General features: G+C 40.7%; 2 protein-coding genes across 2 annotated transcripts; both read right to left on the bottom strand.

Annotated features, from left to right (window-relative positions):
* Window positions 1–854: 854 nt before the first annotated feature.
* On the bottom strand, window positions 855–8372 carry LOC117438816 (leukocyte elastase inhibitor-like). The gene is made up of 7 exons (XM_034074197.1): window positions 8346–8372; window positions 6791–6966; window positions 4703–4840; window positions 3747–3858; window positions 2982–3130; window positions 1960–2127; window positions 855–1283 (listed from the first exon to the last, which is right to left on the bottom strand). The coding sequence occupies exons 2-7, from the start codon at window positions 6956–6958 to the stop codon at window positions 855–857; spliced, it is 1164 nt and encodes a 387-aa protein (XP_033930088.1). The 5' UTR covers window positions 6959–6966; window positions 8346–8372.
* Window positions 8373–9421: 1049 nt separating this feature from the next.
* LOC117438817 (serpin B6-like) lies at window positions 9422–19601 on the bottom strand. Its single transcript, XM_034074198.1, is given in 10 exon segments — window positions 9422–10727; window positions 11552–11677; window positions 11679–11720; window positions 14207–14349; window positions 14604–14721; window positions 15816–15891; window positions 15893–15951; window positions 16930–17107; window positions 17551–17661; window positions 19487–19601. Coding segments are annotated over 8 exon segments (1137 nt in total). The 5' UTR covers window positions 17098–17107; window positions 17551–17661; window positions 19487–19601; the 3' UTR covers window positions 9422–10322.
* Between the last annotated feature and the right edge of the window lie 390 nt (window positions 19602–19991).

The raw sequence follows: 19991 nt of genomic DNA, 5'->3' as shown, positions 1-19991 counted from the left end.
TTAGACCTTTACTGCAGATTATATACAGTCATCCCCTGGGAAGCTAAAGTATTTTTTGAGGTTCACATAGGTTCTGGCCAGAAATAAATGTCATTTTGAAAGCTTTTGAACTTGTACAAAAGAAAGACACCCATTAGCTTCAAGCACCTAAAACCTCTAAGCCCTGGGACATTTTCACATTTTCAATAACTAAAACGGCACAAGTCTATAAATTTTTAAGGTCCTGTTTAAAAATGTCACCTAAAGTTACTATTAACTTCTCCTCCTTGTTCAAAACCTGTATTGTAAGTTTTCTGGGTAATGACTAGAAAGGGTTACTTTTGTTTAAATAACTTAATCCTTTCTCTATTAATAGATGTCTCTAAACAAATGTTATCTGACCTTCTATTTCATGACAGAAGTGGGTAAACTCAGCTGTTCAGAAACATGCCTTTTGGTGCCTAGAAGTATTTTATTAAAGTGCTTTTGAAAAGCCAGACTTTAGAGAAAGAGTAGCTTTGCACAAACATCCTAATATACATGCATAAGGAATGACTGAATTATTGTTATTACAACAGGGGGCTGTCAACACAGACAAACCCATGGAAGGATGCATAGAGGATAATTCTGTGCTTTAAAAGGCACAAGTTTCTTCCAAGAGTATTTCTAGTCCACTTCAAAAGATTTTTTCTGCCTACAGTTAATATTTTCCTCATTATTAAAGATGATGTCTTTAAAAAAATAAATCACTCCTCAGTTCCTTTGGGACTGTTTTTATGGGAAAGGCAGAATCTCAAAGATACTAGGAACTCAAGACAGGAGCATTAACCTTCTACATCAAAATCGAGCTCATTCAGGAGCTAAGCTTTCACTGACTACAGCAGGAACTGGTCTGCAAATGCCAAGTTCTCTGGAGAAGCATATCTGCCAAAAAAATGCTTTTGTGTGGGGTTGTGGCGAATAAAGAAAAGGAAAGGATGGTCCGCATTGTCCTCTTCGATAGGCATGCAGAGCATAGCAATGCCAGCAGTAGCAGCTGCAGCTTCCGTGCCTTCCTCATTCACTTCTACAAAAGCTTTGTGAACAATTTTAGAGAGAAAGAGGTCACGTGCCCCTGACATTCCCGACAAGTCAGCCTTACAACTGTCAAATACATCCACCAAGCCCATAGCAGCTAAATCTGATTTAAGGTCATAGCTTTCTTCTAGCCTAAACTTTGGCAAATGCACACGAACATCAGTGGAATACAGACGCTCTGGACATGTCCACTCCTGAAGCTTCTCTAAGGTAAGCTGCTTTTCCAGCTAGAATTAAAAAAATAAAATAATAAAGAAACGTTTCATTTTCAGTAACATTTACAAGGCTTTATAGAGCACTAAATAAGTATAAAGCAACTATACAAAAATGACCATACCCATATCTTTGATGGCTCCATATAGATCCTACAAATGCTATTAAAATTAAGAGACAGTGCAGTTTTTACTTTACAAAGTAATGCAGACATTTTTTCTCTTGCTGCAATGTACAGAAGGAAAACATGCACTGATAGCAACTAAACACAGTAATTCTTACTGTTTAACTAAATGGAATTACACAATTAACAAGTAACTAAACTAATCATCAGAAAGCTCAAAGCAGCTGATGAGTTCCTGGTCATTTAATGGAAAACAGTCTCATTACACCAAGGCTAAGAAAACAAGGAGTTTCAAAGTTAATGAAAGAAAAGTTCTGTCATTAAAAATAAAAATTATGCAAGGCAAGTTAATTCTCTTAGTTAGCTTTGGTTTTGCAGTCATGCAGTTCAGCAGGCCAAAAGACAAGCTATGAAACATTTCTGATGCAGTGCAGTGATATATGTACATTGGCTTCGAGTAAAGACACTTCATAGATATGGGGCTCTGAGAACATGGGTTCATTATGGCTTTAGTTTTGAATGCTGAGATTATGTGTTAAATAACTGCATTAGCTTAGATGGCTCACCTTCTGCAGACCAGTGGAGTTATCTTCAATGTCATCAGGTAACAGGATGATCATACTAAGTTCTTCTCCATCATAAAGCAGCTCTAAAACACGGATCTTCTCTTCAGGGATGTACCCAAAATGAAATTTATTTTTCTGATACATCATTTTCACTGTCTTTCTTTCATTCTGGATAGAAAAAAGTTATCAAAAGTAACAGTTAAGAACAGGTAACAAGCAAGTTAAAAACTGTATTCTTGAAAACTTTTCCTGCATTATATCAGTTGACTATAAAACTGTCTTTGTCGGACTCCTGACCGCCTATTTAATAACAATTTCTTTTCCAGATATGAGTTTTTATTAAATTTGGTTCTCCTTTGGCTTCTGTAGCACAGTCCTCAAAGAAACTATTTCTTTGAGTTGCTGTACATTTATATTACTCTGGCCCCAAAAAGGACATTAAAAATCAACAAATACCAACTTTGTTCAGATAAAGCAGATGACTGTATATAGTATCTTGTAAAGCTGTTAACATAAGCAGAATACAGAACAAGAAAATGGGGCTTAACCAAAATGAGCTATCATTTTAATACTGCTTACCTAACATCACAAACAGGTACAATTCACAGCAGCCAAAACTCTGTTAGTCACAGGCAGGGTCCTCCTAATCTATATGTGAGTATTGTCTCAAATACTGTTCTGGTAAGTAAGGTAACAAATAGCTTCCTGAATACAGAAAAATACCAAAATCCATAAAAAATTCTTTGGGGTGAAATGAAAACATTCATTATAGACTTTCTATTTACATTCCCTGGCAGTGTTCAAGGACAGGTTTGATGGGGCTTTGAGCAATCTGGTCTGATGGAGGGTGTCCCTGCCCATGGCAGGGGATTGAAATGGGATGATCTTTAAGGTCCCTTCCAACCCAAACCATTCTATGATTCTATGATTTTTTTATTATTTTACCTGTAAGCAAAGTTTCACTTTAGCACTGGAATGATTTGACCTTTTTGTTATATACTACCGAGACATATCTGTATTACCTTATTTAACCGAAATGGCATGTCAGTGGTGTCAGCTTCTTTAAATTTCTCTGCCCAGTTCCCTTTGAAATAAATAGCATTCACCAGTACGAGCCTAGTCGTGTTGTCAACAGAGCCTTCAGACAGCAGATGAAGGATTTTACCTTCAGGGGGGCAGAAAAAAAGAGTCACAACAAAATCTTGTGACAAAGTGATGGCACATAAAACATACATGAAGCCATGTAAAACATACATGAAGAAACCGATACCTTGAAAATACTACAAACATAAAACTCTAGTTCATTCCTGTAATAAGGTGTGTTTCGGTACCTGTCTCTGTACTTTTCACCATACTTTTTAACAGCAAACAGTTATACAGTAATTAGATGAATATGTAATATTTTTAGCTTGAACTGTCACATATGACTCATCATAAAAAACTACATAACACCCACAGTTAGATTACAGGACTTAGAAATACATATATACAGTATACACAATATGTACCAGGACTGTCTAAAACAGTCTCCAGTTCAATGGTATAACCTATGTTTAGGCATCTCTCCTGCACTCACTGGCCTCAACATAAACAATGGAAAAGTATCAGATTTATGGAACTGTTTAAAAGTCTTGTTTAGATATAATTTGGTTCTGTTAATACATCAAGTGAATATTCCAGGACAAAACTAAATTGTTCTCAAGGTTGCAAAGAATAAAGCCTACTCCTACTCCCAAAGTATGAAACACTGCTGGTTACTTTATTAACTAAAGTCGTTTACCTTCAGTTTTCTCTCTCTACCCACTGGTTAATTTGTTTCCTGGCTTCATCACAAGCGTGAAGAAAATCAACTGTAGCCAAATCAGCTCCATAGAATTTCTGAGTATTAGTCAGGAAATCCTAGATTTTGGAACAATAAGAACAGCTGTCACTGCATGCAGATATGCAGATAAGAAAACATCTCTTTATGCTGTAGATAAGGTGCATGTCAAACAGCTTATCACCTGCTCTAAGGTGGGGCTCTAACAGTGTACTACCTGGGGTGGTTCTGAGGTTGGATTGGTTTTATTCCTCTCTCAGAGGAATAGTACATTTGTCACATATACAGCTGATGGGGTGCTTACTGCAGGTGTTGCAACATTTACCTGTCATTCTCCTGAAACAGGCTCAAGCACAGCTATGATAAAGCAAAACATTCGGGAAGAGCTGAAGGGGGATAAAAATAGCAACCTGGGTGCACACAAAGGTATACTTTACCGGTGAAGAGGCATGAAGATTCTGTTCTATGATTCTATGATAAATGCAGTGTTTTCAAAACATTTAAGTAATGCTTTACTAGACCAATGAAAATCTTAAAAAACTGATTGCAACAGACACAGTGCTGGTTGCATCCTAAAAAGTTGATTGCAACAGACACAAGAGCTAGTTGCATCCTAAAAAGCTGGTTGCAAGAGTAGGATGTTGTGATAGTTACGGTAAACTAAGAACCAAAACAAGTGGTATTTCTCTTGAGGCCAAGAGCAGCTGAACAAAACAAGCAATAAAAAAGGTTTGCTGTGTAACATCCTTTATGAGATGCACAAATGCCTACAGACATGGAATGCATATGCATGTATGTAACCCATGTCAGCTGCCCAGTAACATTTAGAAATATGCCTAGAAATGTCTGTACTGCATAAACACTCAAAATAGCTGCATTTTCCCACCAGGTTCCACCATGCCATCACGATCTGCACCAACATACTGGCAAAAAGGTGTAGGACTTCTCTCCAAAAAGCCGACTGGCAAGCCGCAGGAGATAGGGAGCATTGCTTCTGTTTATATCCATAGTCAGAGTCTGAAATCTTGAGTGAGTATCTTCAACTTTGTCAAAATGAAGTGTCTGAAATAAAATATGAATTAGCTGCTGCTAATACAGTTTTAAAAGAACAATACAGTATATTTGTATCTGATCCAGAAGACAGGTAGGTTGAAGAAAGGCAAAAGGCTCAAAGCTGCTTAGAGAATTCTGTAAACCTTGAAAAAATTAATGAACAGTTTCTTGGTGCTACTCGCTCATCAGCCACTTATATTAATCTCCTGGTTTATACACAGTGACAGTTAAAGCTGTTGATCAAAACCCCCAGTCCCATCCACGTAATATATGCATGCCTCCCCTCCATGGACAATGGGGCACCATGACTCATTCTCAAGTTTGGAACTGAAGAGAGATGATGCCAATAGAGGCACTTTGGTTTTCTTGCTTCCCCCTTTGGCCCAACGGAACCTGAGGTTTTGCTTTATAGAACATACAGTCAAAACCAGAACAGGTAAGGTCTCAAGAAAACTTAGAACAACTATCCTTTATGGTTTTATGAAAATATAACTGATATAAATCTACAAAATTGTATCATCTTAAACATCAAATTCATTACTGCAGTTTCTTTACACCAGTACCTCCTTTCCCAAAGGCAAGCTGGCTGGACATTGTTCACAGATATGACAGCAGAAGCTGCCAGATCTCACTGACAGGGAAGGCTACCCCAAAGCAGGATGTTCACATTCAAACTTACACCACCTATTTCTCAGCAGGGACAACTGCTGTGTACAGACACTGGATTCAAAGGAAAACCCTTCTTTTATTTCATTGGGTTTTCGGTCAGGCCTTGCTGACCACCCTTCATGCAACCTGTGTTGTACAAATGAATAACTAAGCAAAAACATAATGGAGTCAAAATAGGATTATGATCATGGAAACAAATTCCTATATGCTTGAGAACAGCCCTTAACAGTTACCAATCACTACCTCCTTAATTAGCTATGTTCTCATAAGTAATGCTTTATGGTACAGGAACATGCATTACTAAACTTAACTATGTTGAAACACATTTTTCCCCTAACTTCCCTTTGTATGACTTCTGCTGTCAGTAAGTTTATCGTAGGTGGGGCTGTCAGTTTGATTACATGAAATATATGTTCAAAGTCTGTTTGTACAAGTAGCAAGAACATAATTTTATTGTCTTATTCAGTAGGCATCAACTCAAGAGTACTAAACAGTTCCTCCTCAAGTCCAGAATACAAAGGTGAAATTATTCATAGGCAAACACACAATGGTGACTGCAATGAGAAGCCTCATACGCCCTTCTTTGTGCTAGCAGGCATTAGCCTAATCAAGGGGGAAATAACAGTGACTAAGTCCCTTCCATGCAGGAGGGCCCATGGGAAGCTGGCGCACTCCTATGTACACCATTTTTGTAATTTGTAATCATATTTTTTAAACTATACGACCTAACCTAATGCTGTGGTGAGAATAAGCACGTGGGCTCAGCTAACCCAAGATACTGGAGTGCTTAACCATTTACTGAGATACTACTAGCATCACAGTGTATCATCATGCTTGTAACACTTTACATATAAAACTATGTATTACTATTGTGCTTCTTACGAAACAAACATTTGTATTATTGGTAATAAGCATACTGTTGGTGACCTTCTACTACAAAGCAAGGGTTCTGTGCCGAAACGCCTCATGAAAACTAAGCTGCTGGAAACTCCAATCAATTTAAATGGAGACTGATTAATTAATTACATTAGTTTCCTACTTCAAGAATTAACAAGTGAAATTAAATGAGAAACAAGGGTCATAGAAAACATGGCAAGCGGGCTCTGGAGGAGGGCAGGAGGAGGGCAACTGGAGAAAAGAGCCCGAGGAAGACTCAGTGAGCATGACAGAAACCTTGTTCTGAGCATGTAAAAAACACCACAAACATTTCATCTTCTTTCTGCTAAATCACAACAATCTTTAATGAAAATAAAATATAAAGTCAAAGAGAATTATTTATTTCTTACTAACCTTCAGCACCTGTGCCTCTGTATTACCTTTGGACCCTAAAAAGACCATGGCCAGAGCAGCAGAGACACTGAGGGGAGAGAAGAAAACGTTGCCTGTTGGGTTGGTCTCATTAAATCTTCTGAGTAGATCAAGTGCAAATCTGCTGTTGGCATTACACAGGCTCTCCATGGTTACAGCTGAAAAAAAACCCACCGGTGAGGACGCTGAGAAACACTCATCAAAAACCTAACCTAACCTTGTGTGTTACAGAGTAAAGGCTGGATTAATCTGGTTGCAGCTGGGTACAAAACCAGCAAGAATTTCACTGTAAATGCACCTTCTTCTTCAAAAAGAAGCATTATATATATATATTTTCCCACATGTATCACATATCCCAACCTTCCCTATCATGCTAACTTTAAAGACATTATTTAAAAAGATTCCTTGCCCTCTAAATTGAAACTGGAAATAGGTGTGCTGCCAGGATTGCAAATTAAAGTGCTTCAGCCTCACAGATGCAGCATACCCTGGAGAGCTCACTCATGCTGTTTTCACCCCACTCTTCTACCCAAATCCTGCAGAGAGGACATTCACGGTAACTGCTCAGGGACACTTTTCAGCAAGCTGACCCTCTTCATGCCACAAAAGGTGTCAATGCTGCCAAAGGCTTAGGCACACACTTACCTTTAGCACTGTAAATCGCTGCTATCTCCACCAGCCTGCTCTGCCCAGAATAAGTGAACTACCTGTGTGCCTCAGCCAGGTACAAACCTGAGCCCCAGCAGGGCTGGGCAGCCTCTGACGCACAGGCAGAGCCCTGGGGTGTTGTGAGCTGAAGGTGACATACCCACCATCAAAGGCAGAAGTGAAGCACAGAACAGAGTTTCAGGCCTCACACTGTCCAACCAGAGCAGGGATTAATTTTGGTGAGATGCTCTCTAGGATGCCCTTGAAGCAGGATGGATGGTGTGAGGGCTGGGTCAGGAGCAAAAACCTACACACAGGCTAGCAGCAGCACTGCTCGAGGTTGGAAAACCTTCCTGCTTCTCTCTGCTTGCTTGCAGCAGGACTTTTGCATTTGGCTGTTCCTAGCTTGTTTCCTCAAGGAGTTCCATGTGTGCAGCTGCTGCATATTGTCACTGATACTGTCCAACTACATGGAGAAGCCTGCACAGTCTTTCTACAGGAACTGCAAAATACTACTATCTGCTTCCACCACCAAAACGACAAATGCCCTGCATCTTTGCAACATTTTTATCTAGCTTTATGATAAACAGCCCAATACAAAACAAAACTATCCCACCACAAACTCAAAGAGCACCCATACTTTCAGTTCCACTTACTGACACTGCCTCACCGTGTGACTGGTTACACTGCAGCCACCCGGTTTACAGCCGCACCCCGTCCCAGGCTGCCCCAGAAGCACAGCCGCCTCGCACAGACCCCACCGCCGCGGAAGGGAGACAGGGGACGTCCCGTTGTCATCCCGTTATCTCCCCATTCACGCCAAAACACCTGGAGGTGAGGGCTGAGGCTGAGGCCCCGCAGAGCCCCCGCTCAGCCCAAGACCACTCACCTATCTGCCTGCCCGGGACGGCGCGGAAGGAAGCCTGGGTACCCGCCGGGCGCGGCGAAGGAAGGGGAGGACCGCCGAGGGCGGGAGAGCGGCCCCAGGGCAGGGCTGGGTGTCCTCACCAGGAGGGAGGGGGCCGGGTTGAAAGCCGACGCTCCCTGCTCGGTCAGTGTAGGATTGGAGGGCTCTGCCCCATGGGACAAGGGCAGAGAGCCCCCCCAGTGTATGTGTCTGGGAGTGCTAGTACTGTCTGGTAGTAACAGTAATAAAGCTTGCTGGTGAATGAAGTGCGGGGCTGTTGTGAATCCTTCAATTATTTAGTACAAAACCAGCTTAATCAGAAATTGCCTCGCCCACTAAGCTCTGTGCACCAGTCCTCACTGACACGTATCCCTCTTGACGAGCAGTAGTTACTAGAAATGGGAAAGTCAGGGCCATTACTTAATGACACCCTTTAATTGCACTCGCTGCTGTTTCCAAGTCAAATCAGTCACACCCTTTGCCTAGAAAACACCTTATCCAGGTGTCCTCCCTCCACACTGCCCTGCTGCTGCTCAACATCTCAGTCAGGCTTCCCTTTTTTAATGCAAGGAACATAACAGCATGGAAGGGCCTCTTGGGCTTGATCTGATTGTTTTCTCTATCAGGCCACCAGGAACCCACCCCACTCTGGCTTTGGGAGCAAAGCACTAGCCCTGTATTAAAAGTTCAGACATACCCACCTTTCAAATCACATAGCAGTTTCAGTTCCCCCACCCCAGACAGGCAAGTTACAGTGCACTGAAATAAGCAGTGCAATCCAGCACCATTTGGATGGCAATCAAATGCTTTGGAGTTGTGCAAAAAAAGGAAACGTGCAGTCCTGCGCCGAAATAGCCTTTAATAGAAAGGCTCTTTGCTAAAAATCTTCACACTGCCAACACCAAATGCCATGGCAATCTAAAGCACCACAGGACTGCAGTACTCGAAGAGCATTTGGAATTCATTGTCAAACCCAGCAAGTATGCAGAAGCTGGCTGTACTCTATCAAGAGGGAATTGGGTTTCTTCATACTACAGATGTAAGAAATACAGGCATAATTTATGGTTAAACTCTTGCAGCACTTCAAGTTCTTTTATTATTTTAGGAATAGAAACAGCAAAACAAAATAACTGTATTAGGAAAGCTACTTCAGCTATATCTTTGGTATTATACAGTTGCATTAAAATGTTTAAGAAACAAAACAGGAAAGATTTATCACAACAGCAGAAGTCTTTGTTACTTAAATATTGCATAGGCACCATATGCTTTTTCATTACATTCTTTAAAGGACTAGAATCAACTGATAGGTAATAAACTCAGGTGTCCTGTGCTGATAAAACACTTCTCACTCCATGATTACCCTACAAGGACACCTGGTGCAAAGCCATATTTTTATTCCCATTCTTGCCTAAGTGCTTGTCCAGTTATTATCCAAAACCCCTATTTCATGAGGTTGCTTAGCAACACTTGGAACAGGCTGCTAAAGACTCCTTTCATCTCTAGGGAATGTATCAAGCGATTAACTGGATGAGTCTGGAAGCAAAAGAAAAGACAGGGGATGGGAGGAAGAAGGGGGAGGGGAGCTGAAGACATGCTCCAGCCTTGTCAGAACCAAATTAACACCTTCTTTTTCAGTGGGAAGCCAACTCTACCAGGTAGCCAGAGAAAGTAAAGCCAAAATGAGAACTGCAAGGAGAGAGGAAGCACTGGCTGAGCCAGTGGGATGTTTCTTGTGTCAGCAAAAAATTAAGACATCTCTGCACTGAGGTGCACTGGCTAAGAATTGATTTAGATGGCATTGGCTCCATGTATCCAAGTAGCTCTCTTATATTACCAAGCCTGAGATGAAGACCACAGAATTGGACTTGGGCACAGCTGAAAGAGACAATTAGTGCAAAAAGAGTAGCCCTATTCCAAAGAAACAGAAAGTTACTGTGTAATAGCAGCCAAGACATCTTTCTAGGGAGAACAAAATCTTCCACAGAACAAAATGTTGGAAGTTTTGTTGTGTCTGATGAAGAAAAGGAAAGGATGATCTGCAGTGAAGTCTTCAACAATCATCGCGCAGCGCATCATCATCACTCCTGCTGTGGCAGCTGCTGCTTCAGTGCCTTCTTCATTGACTTCCACAAAGGACTTGTGAACCACTTCTGAAAGCACCAGCTCACTGCCAGCTGAAATCCCCGAGAAGTCTGCCTTCCCTATGTCAAATGCATCAAGCATTCCCATGCTCCTCAGGAAGGGTTTCAGATCATAATTTTCTTCCAGTTTAAATCTGGGTAAAGACACCATCACCTCTCTGCATTCCATCGCTTGTGGGCTGAACCAATCTATCAACTTCTCATATGTGAGTTCTCTTTCCAGCTAAAGAAAACACAAATATTTACATAATTAAAGTAAGACAGTTTTACTCAGCCATAAGTAGTAATTACTGTGTTTGTTTATACAGTGCATAACATGCATCTTTTTTCCAGGGTTTAGAGCATCTTAAGCCAGAAATGCAAGTTCTGCTTCTCATTAGAGAACTACAGCTTGAGCTTGAGCAAGATCAATCCCACATGCCTTTTGGTAGATACAATAAGGATCAGTTCCTTCCATGTAAAGTGTACGTTTATAAAACATGTTAGATTGGGGGCTTTTTACATTTTGCATATGGGAAGCAAAGGCAGAGAAGAACTAATGACAAGTTCCCAAAGAAACCAAACCCAGTTCCTCTATTTCTTGATCAGAACATCCTCCTTTGGGTTGACAGGTTGATGAAAAAGTATGCTCATAAAGCCCTTTGCAGTCAGTCTTAGAAAACCTTATTAATAAATTGTCCAGGGCATGAAATAGTAAAAAAAATTGGGTTGTAGCTCCACAACAAAAGAGATCCTACATTCTCTTGTGAGCTTGCTTCTCTGGAAGTGGGCAGGGACAACCTGCCAACTGTTCAGAACATAAGATCTATGGGACAAGCTATAGGACTTCCTAAGAGCTTCCCCACACCCCTCCCACCACATATGCTCCTCAGCACACCATGCCCTCACCATAACCACAGCTAACATCTGTTGCTGAGGAGGGTCAGGTCTTCAGCTGGTCTGAGCACCAGTGACATAACAGCTCTGGAACTGAGCTGCAGCTCTATATGCAATATCAAACTTTCTTCCCCAGAAGGACACAGACTTGCATTTATCTCACCAACTTACACTTTCCAAGCCAGTGGATCCATCCTGAATTGCATCAGGGAGCAGGATAATCATGCTGAGTTCATTACCAACATAAGGGAGCTCAAGGATTTTGGTCTGCAAGTCCCAAATATAGGCCATGTTAAAACATAGCCTTCCTGCACATCATCTGCACAGGTCTGGTCTCTTCCTAAAAGTAAAGAGATGTCAACAGGTAGTACTGAGTGAGCATGCTGGTCTCAAAATACAAAGCAGGCATTCAGTTACTCAGGGCTTTTAATAATTTGACTAAAGAGAACCAAACACACCACAGAGCTCAGCCTCACCACAGACTTCTGTGAAGAAGGAAGGATCCCTGAGACTTAATTTTTAGTTACTGATGTGAAAATTTCTGTCAAGTTTCTTTTAATGCAAAAAGGCAAAGACATGTTTGTTCTCTTAACAACTATTGACAAGCACTAATCAGAGCTGGAAGTAGCAGGACCCATGTTCCTTGCTTTAAATGAATGCAGAGCTGTTTCAATGTAGGTATTTTCATTTTTAGCCTATGTGGCTCCAAGTGCTGTAACAAAGGGAAATGAAAATATTTTAAAATTATATTAAAAATACTGATAAACATAGAACATTATTTTGAATTCTTAAGTCACATGGACAGTAATAAGGTGTGTAAGATTTTTCTCCTAAATTTCATTCTCCAGTATCTCCTTCCATTTTCACATGGTACATCAGCTACTATAATTCACATAATTATTTAATATCTTTTCAGTTAAGAGCTTCATTACTTTCTCCTTTATCTTTATGAGATAACCACATAAGTAGTTTTTTGTTTTTAAAGTAAAGCCTATTGAAACAATGCCCACAGAGAATATGGCAGAAATTATTTTGCAGCAGTGACACATGAAAAAGATAGCAGCCTTCTAGTATCTGAAGGAGGTCTATAAGAATGCTGGAGAGGGACTCTTCATTAGGAACCATACTGACAGGACAAGGGGTAACAGGTTCAAACTTAAAACAGGGGAAGTTTAGACTAGATACAAGGAAGAAGTTCTTTACTGTGAGGGTGGTGAGGCACTGGAATGGGTTGCCCAAGGAAGTTGTGAATGCTCCATCCCTGGCAGTGGTCAAGGCCAGGCTAGACAGAGCCTTCGGTGACATGGTTTAGTGTGAGGTGTCCCTGCTCTGGCAGGGGGGTTGGAACTAGATGATCTTAAGGTCCTTTCCAATCCTAACTATTCTATAATTCAATGATTCTGTGAATAAGCAAAGAAAAGGCCACAGAGCACATGAAAATCATTTTGTTGCAAGAGGTGCAAGCATCAGAGAAGTAATGTCACAGTATGCTGGAAAGGCTCTTGGGATGTTAATGTAATTCTTTCCCACTGGGCACATTGTAAGACAGTCATCTTAAAACTTCAGGTTACACCTCAGATTGTCAGTCATTTGAGTCTACTCACACACTTCTGCAGGTCATCAGTGGCTAGTCATTAGTAGGATGAAAATACAAACTTTTTCCATTAAGTTTTACAAGGAAAGAGACCTGCAGTTCTCTATGCATCCTTTTAGTCTTTTTAGCAAGTTCCTTGGGTAAGTCAAGGCAGCATTCCCAAATCCTACATCTTAACTTTCTCCAATAGTTCTCCAGATCCCTTTGCTAGTTTCAGGACATCCTAAGTCTGTACTAGTCCAAGAAAAAGAAAATTGAATAGTATGCCTGGATACCATGCTAGCTTTTTCAACATGCTTCAACAGAGAGGGCAAGGCAGCAGAAACCAGGTCAGTACAGCGGTTTCTGAAGTGCTGCAGTAGGGAGTATGAGGTGAGCAGCACCATTCCCTAACTGAAAAGTGGTATCAGCAGGTCAAGCTACTATGTTTCACCACTGAGGGAGGGATGGTTTGAAGTAAGGCAGGAGGGCTTCAGTTTTGAAGTGCTTATTTTAAGCAGGGGAGTTAAGGAAGTCATGTTACTAGTTCTTGCTAGTGACATCCGGAGGCAGACCCAGAGTTTAAGGTGATCCTGAGGGGCAGTCATGGCCTGCTAATGATAGTAGCCAAGTCTTCTTCAATAGCATTGATATACTTCTAAAAGCAAGTATAGCATGGAGGTTTTCAAAGACTTATTTTTAATTTTACATTTGTTTTGGATCAGTTCAGTGGCAGAAATGCGGGGCGGGGGGGGGGGAAGAGAGCAGTGACTAAAGACTTACACAAGTTTTGTACATGTGTAACTGCAGTTTTCTGCCTACAACCTAAAGGAAAATTTCTTTTCTTATCCTCACCACTTCTATAACGAAATAATGAAGTTCATAAACTTCCGTGAAATTGTTCACAACCCGCAAACAGCATGGCAGCTTTACTCAACTGCTCTCTTCAGTTCTGAGTTCTTTAACTACGTAGAGAGCTACGTCTCGCAAACGAACAAAAAGGGCAAAAGGAAGAAAGAACAGACAGAATGAAAGAAATATTAGTATTTAAGTTTCTAGCAATTATGTGGAACTTAACAGAAACTAAACAAAGAGTGCTCATATTAAAGTGAGAGGATACAAGGCATTTCATACAGCCTACCCAAAGTAACCCTGCCTGCATGAATTTTTTTTCCCTGTCTTCAAAGTTAAATGTATTAATTTCAGAGTGCTTCAGAGTAACAGTGGATTGTCAGTATTTTAGCACATCATACCTTGTTTATTTGAAATGGCACTTCTTCTGTCCTCTCTTTGTCAAACTGCTTTGCCCAGTTGCCTTTGAAATAGATGGCATTCACCAACACAAGTCTGGTCAGTGAATTGAGAATGCCTGCTGCCAACAGGTTCTGAATTTTACCTTTACAATACATAGGGGAAAAAAAAAAAAAGAGGGCATTTTTTTAAACAGTTTGACATATATCTGATTATCTAATATAGTACCTACTCTGTAATTAATATAGATGAGAGAATTATGTACCAAATAAGAGCATGAGCTCAATGTTTGGTTGTTTTTTTTTTTTCTTTTAATTCACAATACTGTATCTTGAAATAGCTCTTTAACCAAGCCAGGGCTGACATTAAATACAACACAACATCTTGAAAAACACTCACCTTCAGTCATTTCCTCTACCCAGCTATTTATCTGTTTTCTGGAATCCTCCCACGCACACATGAAGTCAGTCTTCTCTAGTCCAGCATGGTAGGATTTTTGACTCAACTCTACAAATGACTAACACAGACATTCAGAATAGCTTTTCAACAACATTTTACTCTCATTCAGCCACAGATGATTCCTAAATATAAGAAATCTGCCCACTCTTCTCCCCCAGCTTCATATTGAGCCACTGAAGTTTTGCTTTCACATTCCTATTAGGTTTTATACCACCTATTTGAACTAGGAACTGTCCACTGTATGTTAAGTCACATGCTAAAGTTCTACATAACTTAACTGAAAACTGATGTAGCTAGGTTTTTTGGTTGGTTGGTGTTCACTTTCTTCTTCATTGAGAGAAGATATGATTTTGTAAGCTTCTCTTGACATAAATTTCATTGTTAACCTCCCAAGCTAATAGAAAACTCTTCAGAAGGTAAACTGATTTTTCTTAGGAAAAAACCCCATACCTTCTGTCCAATTAATATACCTGGATCTTTATTACACAGATGCAAAATTTTAAAGTACACCCCATGTAAATTTTTTCTATTAGACAGATGAAACACTACCATAGTTCATAAAAAGAATCATCATCAATTACTCCCCAGGGGGGAGGCTAGGGAGGGAAAGGAAGAAGAAGAGGGGAAAGTAGAGCCTTTTATCTTCTTGCTCTTAGGCAATCATCTAAAGTAACACATGTAACACAGTACTTTGCTACCCTTATTTAGATCTTCTGATAAGGAAAACTTTTTAAGTCATTTATTCATCTCACTATGATCTTTGGATGGCTTATGTAACAGAGGAACTAGAAAATACTGCCCATGCTGAAATACGAACAATTCTTTTGTATCACATTTACACACTATTAAAAGAGGTACATCAACTATTTGTCCCACAGCCAAAAATATGAATGGATCATGGATTCCTGAAGAATTAGGAGCCTAATGGATTCCATAGCGCTTTGCACTAGTTGTGCATTTGGGTCACAGGTTACGTAAAAGGAGCTTCTCCACCAAGTTCAGATACCAGGCTCTGGCATAACCTACTGCACTAGTAGGTGTCAGCCCAGAAAAAACTAGAAAGTAAAATCCAAAGCTTGTCTTAGACCTCTGAAGGAAATAGAAAGCCAATACATTATACTAAAAAATTACACAAATTTAATGGTTACTTACTGAGAGAAACTCAAATGTCTTTTCTCCATAAAGTCGGTTAGCAGTTCTCAGTATATATTTGGTGTTTGGATCATTATTTCAGAGAAAGTGATTGATACCCATTGTGAGCATCTTCAGCTTTTTTCAGAGAAAGCACCTGTAGAAAGACAAACATCCTCAGCAAGAGTCCATGCCCTCCCTAAACACACTTGCTTCAACATGATTTTTTTCTTAATGACTTTTGGGGTTAAAAACTGACTTGAAGACAAAAGATCTTTCATCAGGCCTCCCATCTGGAGCTTATCATGCAAGTCACATATGATGCACCCACACAGGTGTTGTACAAGTACTGTGAATTAGGGAGCAGAACAGTCAGCAGTATTTAGTTTCCTTCACTCAAGCCAAGTATTACAGGGTTGCAAAATCATCAAGGTTGGAAGGGACTTCTAAAGATCGCCTAGTATAACCCCCCTCCTCCAGCAGGGCCATTTACAGCCAGTAGCCCAGGACCACTTCCAGATGGCTCCAAGGGGGGCAACAATACTATTTTAAAGGAATTTCCATACAGTTCAAAAAACCCAAAAAACTATGTGTTTATATTCCTTTTCCACTTCCCAAAATAGGGAAACATAGGAACAAAAATGACTGATTATACTTTCAATAGTCAGTTGCATATGTAAGAAAACACACACAAGTGGTATTTGCCACCTAAGCAAGTTTAAAAGAATGTTAAGCCTGGCTATATTCTCAAAACATGTATAGTCTGATATTAAGCAAAAATAACATACTGGAAAAAAGTATTTTATGTAGTTCAATTCATCAAACCTACACAAAAAAAACCCAAACAAGTACCTCTTAATGACATACTGAAGGAAGATCTGTCTCAAAAGACCAAACAAACAAAAACCACACAGAAAACTAAACAGGAACCTCTGAATTTCATACCAAAGAAAGGTCCTCCTAAAAAACTAATAAAACCAGGTACTGCTGACATACATACCAAATAAAGACCTCTATTCTCTGAGACCAGAATGACAACAATAGTTTAGCAGAAGTTCAGGTCACAGTCTGTAATACCAATCTGCTGCTCATATAGTCCTATCAAATTCAATACACTAGGTTTATTGAGACATACCTTTATTATTTGGGCTCCAGTGTTACCTTTTGAACCCAGCAAAACCATAGACAATGCAGAAGAAATACTAAAAGGAGAAAAGAACAGATTCTGCCCATTCCTGTTCTCACACAGCTTTCTTAAGAGGTTGAGTGCAAAAGCAGTATTTGCTGCACAGAGGCTATCCATGGTTCAGAGCCTGGAAGATAAAATATAAAACAAGAATGGCTCAAATTTATTCTAATATAAATTGACACCTTATTTCTGTCTTTTACATTTCCCAGAATAAACTACGAAGAAAATGTCACAATTAGATTGGAAAATTATCAGCTCACTGAAAAACTGATTTGGTGGAACAAGCACCTTAAATGCCATAGCAGGCAGTTATTTTGGTGGTTTGTTGTTTTGCTTTTTGTATTTAGGTCCTATACCTATAAGAGATATAGCAATTCCCACCTGTGTCATTGTCTCCAAAGATGTAGTATTATTTACATAGTGAAGAATCTAATCAGATACAACAGCATTTTGTTTAGGATTTATTGAAATAAGTCTCTTTTGACCTCACAAAGACAGTTACCTGCCTTTACAGGAAAGCCAGAACAAAAGATTAGGTATCACAATAGCAGAATTATAAACTCTTACCTTGTCTAAGTCTATGTATCTCCAGTATTACCTTCAGCTTACTGATACATGTGCATGCTCTGTTTTTATACCTAACAGCCACTCCAGCAGACGTCTTCAGAATTACTTGACCTACAAGATTACAAAGAAAAAAAAGTTACTTGGTCAGCATGACAATTACTGTAATTTCCTCTTATAGTACAAAGGAAAATCAAAGGTCTATTTCAGTTCTATTTTATTGCCTGCAACACAAACACACACACACACAATCCAACCCTGCTTATAGATAACTTTACAGGACATGCACAGTGCAACATACATAACTTGTATGTACGTAGTGTATATCAGACGTGTATGCCTGATATACATTACGTACATCAGATGTGTAGACAGTTAACCTGAGATTTAGCCCCACACCTATTAATGGCGCAATAAATACTAGAATTCTGACTTAGCTGTAGTATCATCAGACATTGTAAACTATCACTTAGTAGTAAAGTCATCTGCATTTTTTCTTTCCCTTAAGGCAGTGCCTACTGTTGATATGTTGCTACAAAATAAAAAGCCAACACTTAATTCATATCACTGACTCATTATCTCAAAAAATTAGGTGGAAAGGACAAGTTTCTGCATGCACAATTTTCCATCTAAGAAAATTTTCTGCTAGTAGCTCCATTATAAAGAGTAGTAACTTTTCTCCCGTTTCTCTTCTCCCATAACTGGAAAAGGAGGGTGGAGGTGGGATACAAGATTAGGTGGAAACAATCCTCCAGTTCTGTGTGAAATGAGTAATTTCACTACACATACTTTAAAAGCATGACTAAGAGGCACTTTGCATTTTCAGTCCTGTGGTGATTACAGCAAACCCCCAGATTTCCCTACTGTCCCAGTGCCTGCAGATTACTAGCAATAAGATTTTTTTGACCTGTAGGCCACAGGAATAATGACATCTACAAGCAGTTACTATCTAGAAAGTCTTTGTAGGGCTGCCACACCAAGCAAGATCTAACAGACAAAGGGGTATAACTCCTGCTATTTGCCTACCTGAAAATCAGTGCATTTAATCAAATTATAAGTAACATTTCAACAGCTGTTATCAGTTATTGTTCCCAGGCTTAAAGTAAAATACACAGCATTGTGCCAGCTACTAAGGAGAAAAAATGACTGCTACTGCTGAACCCAGGACATGCACAATGGCTGCACTTTAAAGAACAAAAAATGTACGACGCAAGCATATATTTGTCACTCAATTGTAAACTGTATGCTGCAAAACCCTCAGTGATCACAGGGTTTGCTGACAGCAACTCATTCCTCTGGTCTCCCTGTGGAAGTTCCTGGGTGCCCTGACCCTGTGCATTCCTACCACTATGAACTTGAAGCATATGTTCTCAGCAGTAGGCTCCTATGCTTTAGGAAAGTCTTTAGGGAGAGATGCCTCCGTATCCAACGTCAGCTGCCTCAAAGGAATCACAAAACAACTGTTTCAAAACACAGTCAGAGGAGGAACTCAGGGTGATGAGCATCAGCTGGTGTCCATCTCCGCAGAGGGAGTCGCGTATGTGGCAGACACCTCTTTTTCTACTCTATGAACCAAAGCAACTTTTCTCGAGAAGAAAGTCAGGACAGATGTTCAGATATCTGAAAGGCAAAACTTCTAACAGATCCAGATAGCTGCTCTTCACATCACACCTCTCTGGGGCGAGCAGCGAGATACAGGAAATGACACAGCTCCATGAGCACCCAACACCCTCCAGCCCTCAGCAGGAGCAGAGGGTCCCCAAATGTCTGACCCCATCCCAGCAAGCTCAGGCACAAAAAGACAAGGGCTTAGCACTCCCTAGGGCGAGAAAACCTTCCTCTGGGCCCTTACAGAGCTTGTCACCACAAAAGACATCAAAACTCAACATTTCTGCGTTGCCCCATCATTTCTACACATGAAAATACGACCTCTACACACCGCTGCGACTCCAGCTGACAAGAAGCAGAAACCCAGAGAAATGAAGTCACAAAAGCAACGCCACGCAGCTTCCACAGCACAGGCTCCCCGCAGGAAACAGCATCCCAGACCAGCAGCACACTCACCCCACCGGCCGCCGCACTTCCCTCCTCCCGGAAGCGCCGCGGAGCCGGGGAAAAGGCCGGCAGCTCAGCCCCTCCTCAGCCGCGCCCGGGATTGAGCCGGAGGCTGCGGCGCTTCCTTGGTCGCAGCTGCCAACGGGGAAGCGCCCCAGCCGCACCGGCCAAAATGGCGGCTACGCCACAGCCCAGTCTCGCCAAGAGCCATTACCTTCCTCGCCGTCTCCCCCCCCTTTAGTGTCTCCCCGGACACAGCCGGTGCTTTTCCAGCTCTGCCTCCCTCTCGTGGCAGAGCTGACAGGAAACACCCTCAGCCCATGACAGGTTACAACTGTTATTGGTTAGTTTTGAAGCAAGGCTTGTTTTAAACGAAAATGAGCTGTTGC

This window comes from Melopsittacus undulatus, unplaced genomic scaffold, assembly GCF_012275295.1.
Source record: "Melopsittacus undulatus isolate bMelUnd1 unplaced genomic scaffold, bMelUnd1.mat.Z mat_scaffold_646_arrow_ctg1, whole genome shotgun sequence".
In the NCBI taxonomy this organism is placed as follows: domain Eukaryota; kingdom Metazoa; phylum Chordata; class Aves; order Psittaciformes; family Psittaculidae; genus Melopsittacus; species Melopsittacus undulatus.
Note: the sequence above shows the minus strand (reverse complement) of the source record. Positions and strands in the feature narration are given on the sequence as shown.

Coding starts and splice junctions, on each gene's coding strand:
- LOC117438816 (XM_034074197.1), bottom strand. CDS start 6,958: ATGGAGAGCCTGTGTAATGCCAACAGCAGATTTGCACTTGATCTACTC. Junction 3,131..3,746: donor CCAGTGGGTAGAGAGAGAAA/ACTGAAGGTAAA, acceptor TTTTCTGCCCCC/CTGAAGGTAAAATCCTTCAT. Junction 2,128..2,981: donor TGCCATTTCGGTTAAATAAG/GTAATACAGATA, acceptor TTTTCTATCCAG/AATGAAAGAAAGACAGTGAA.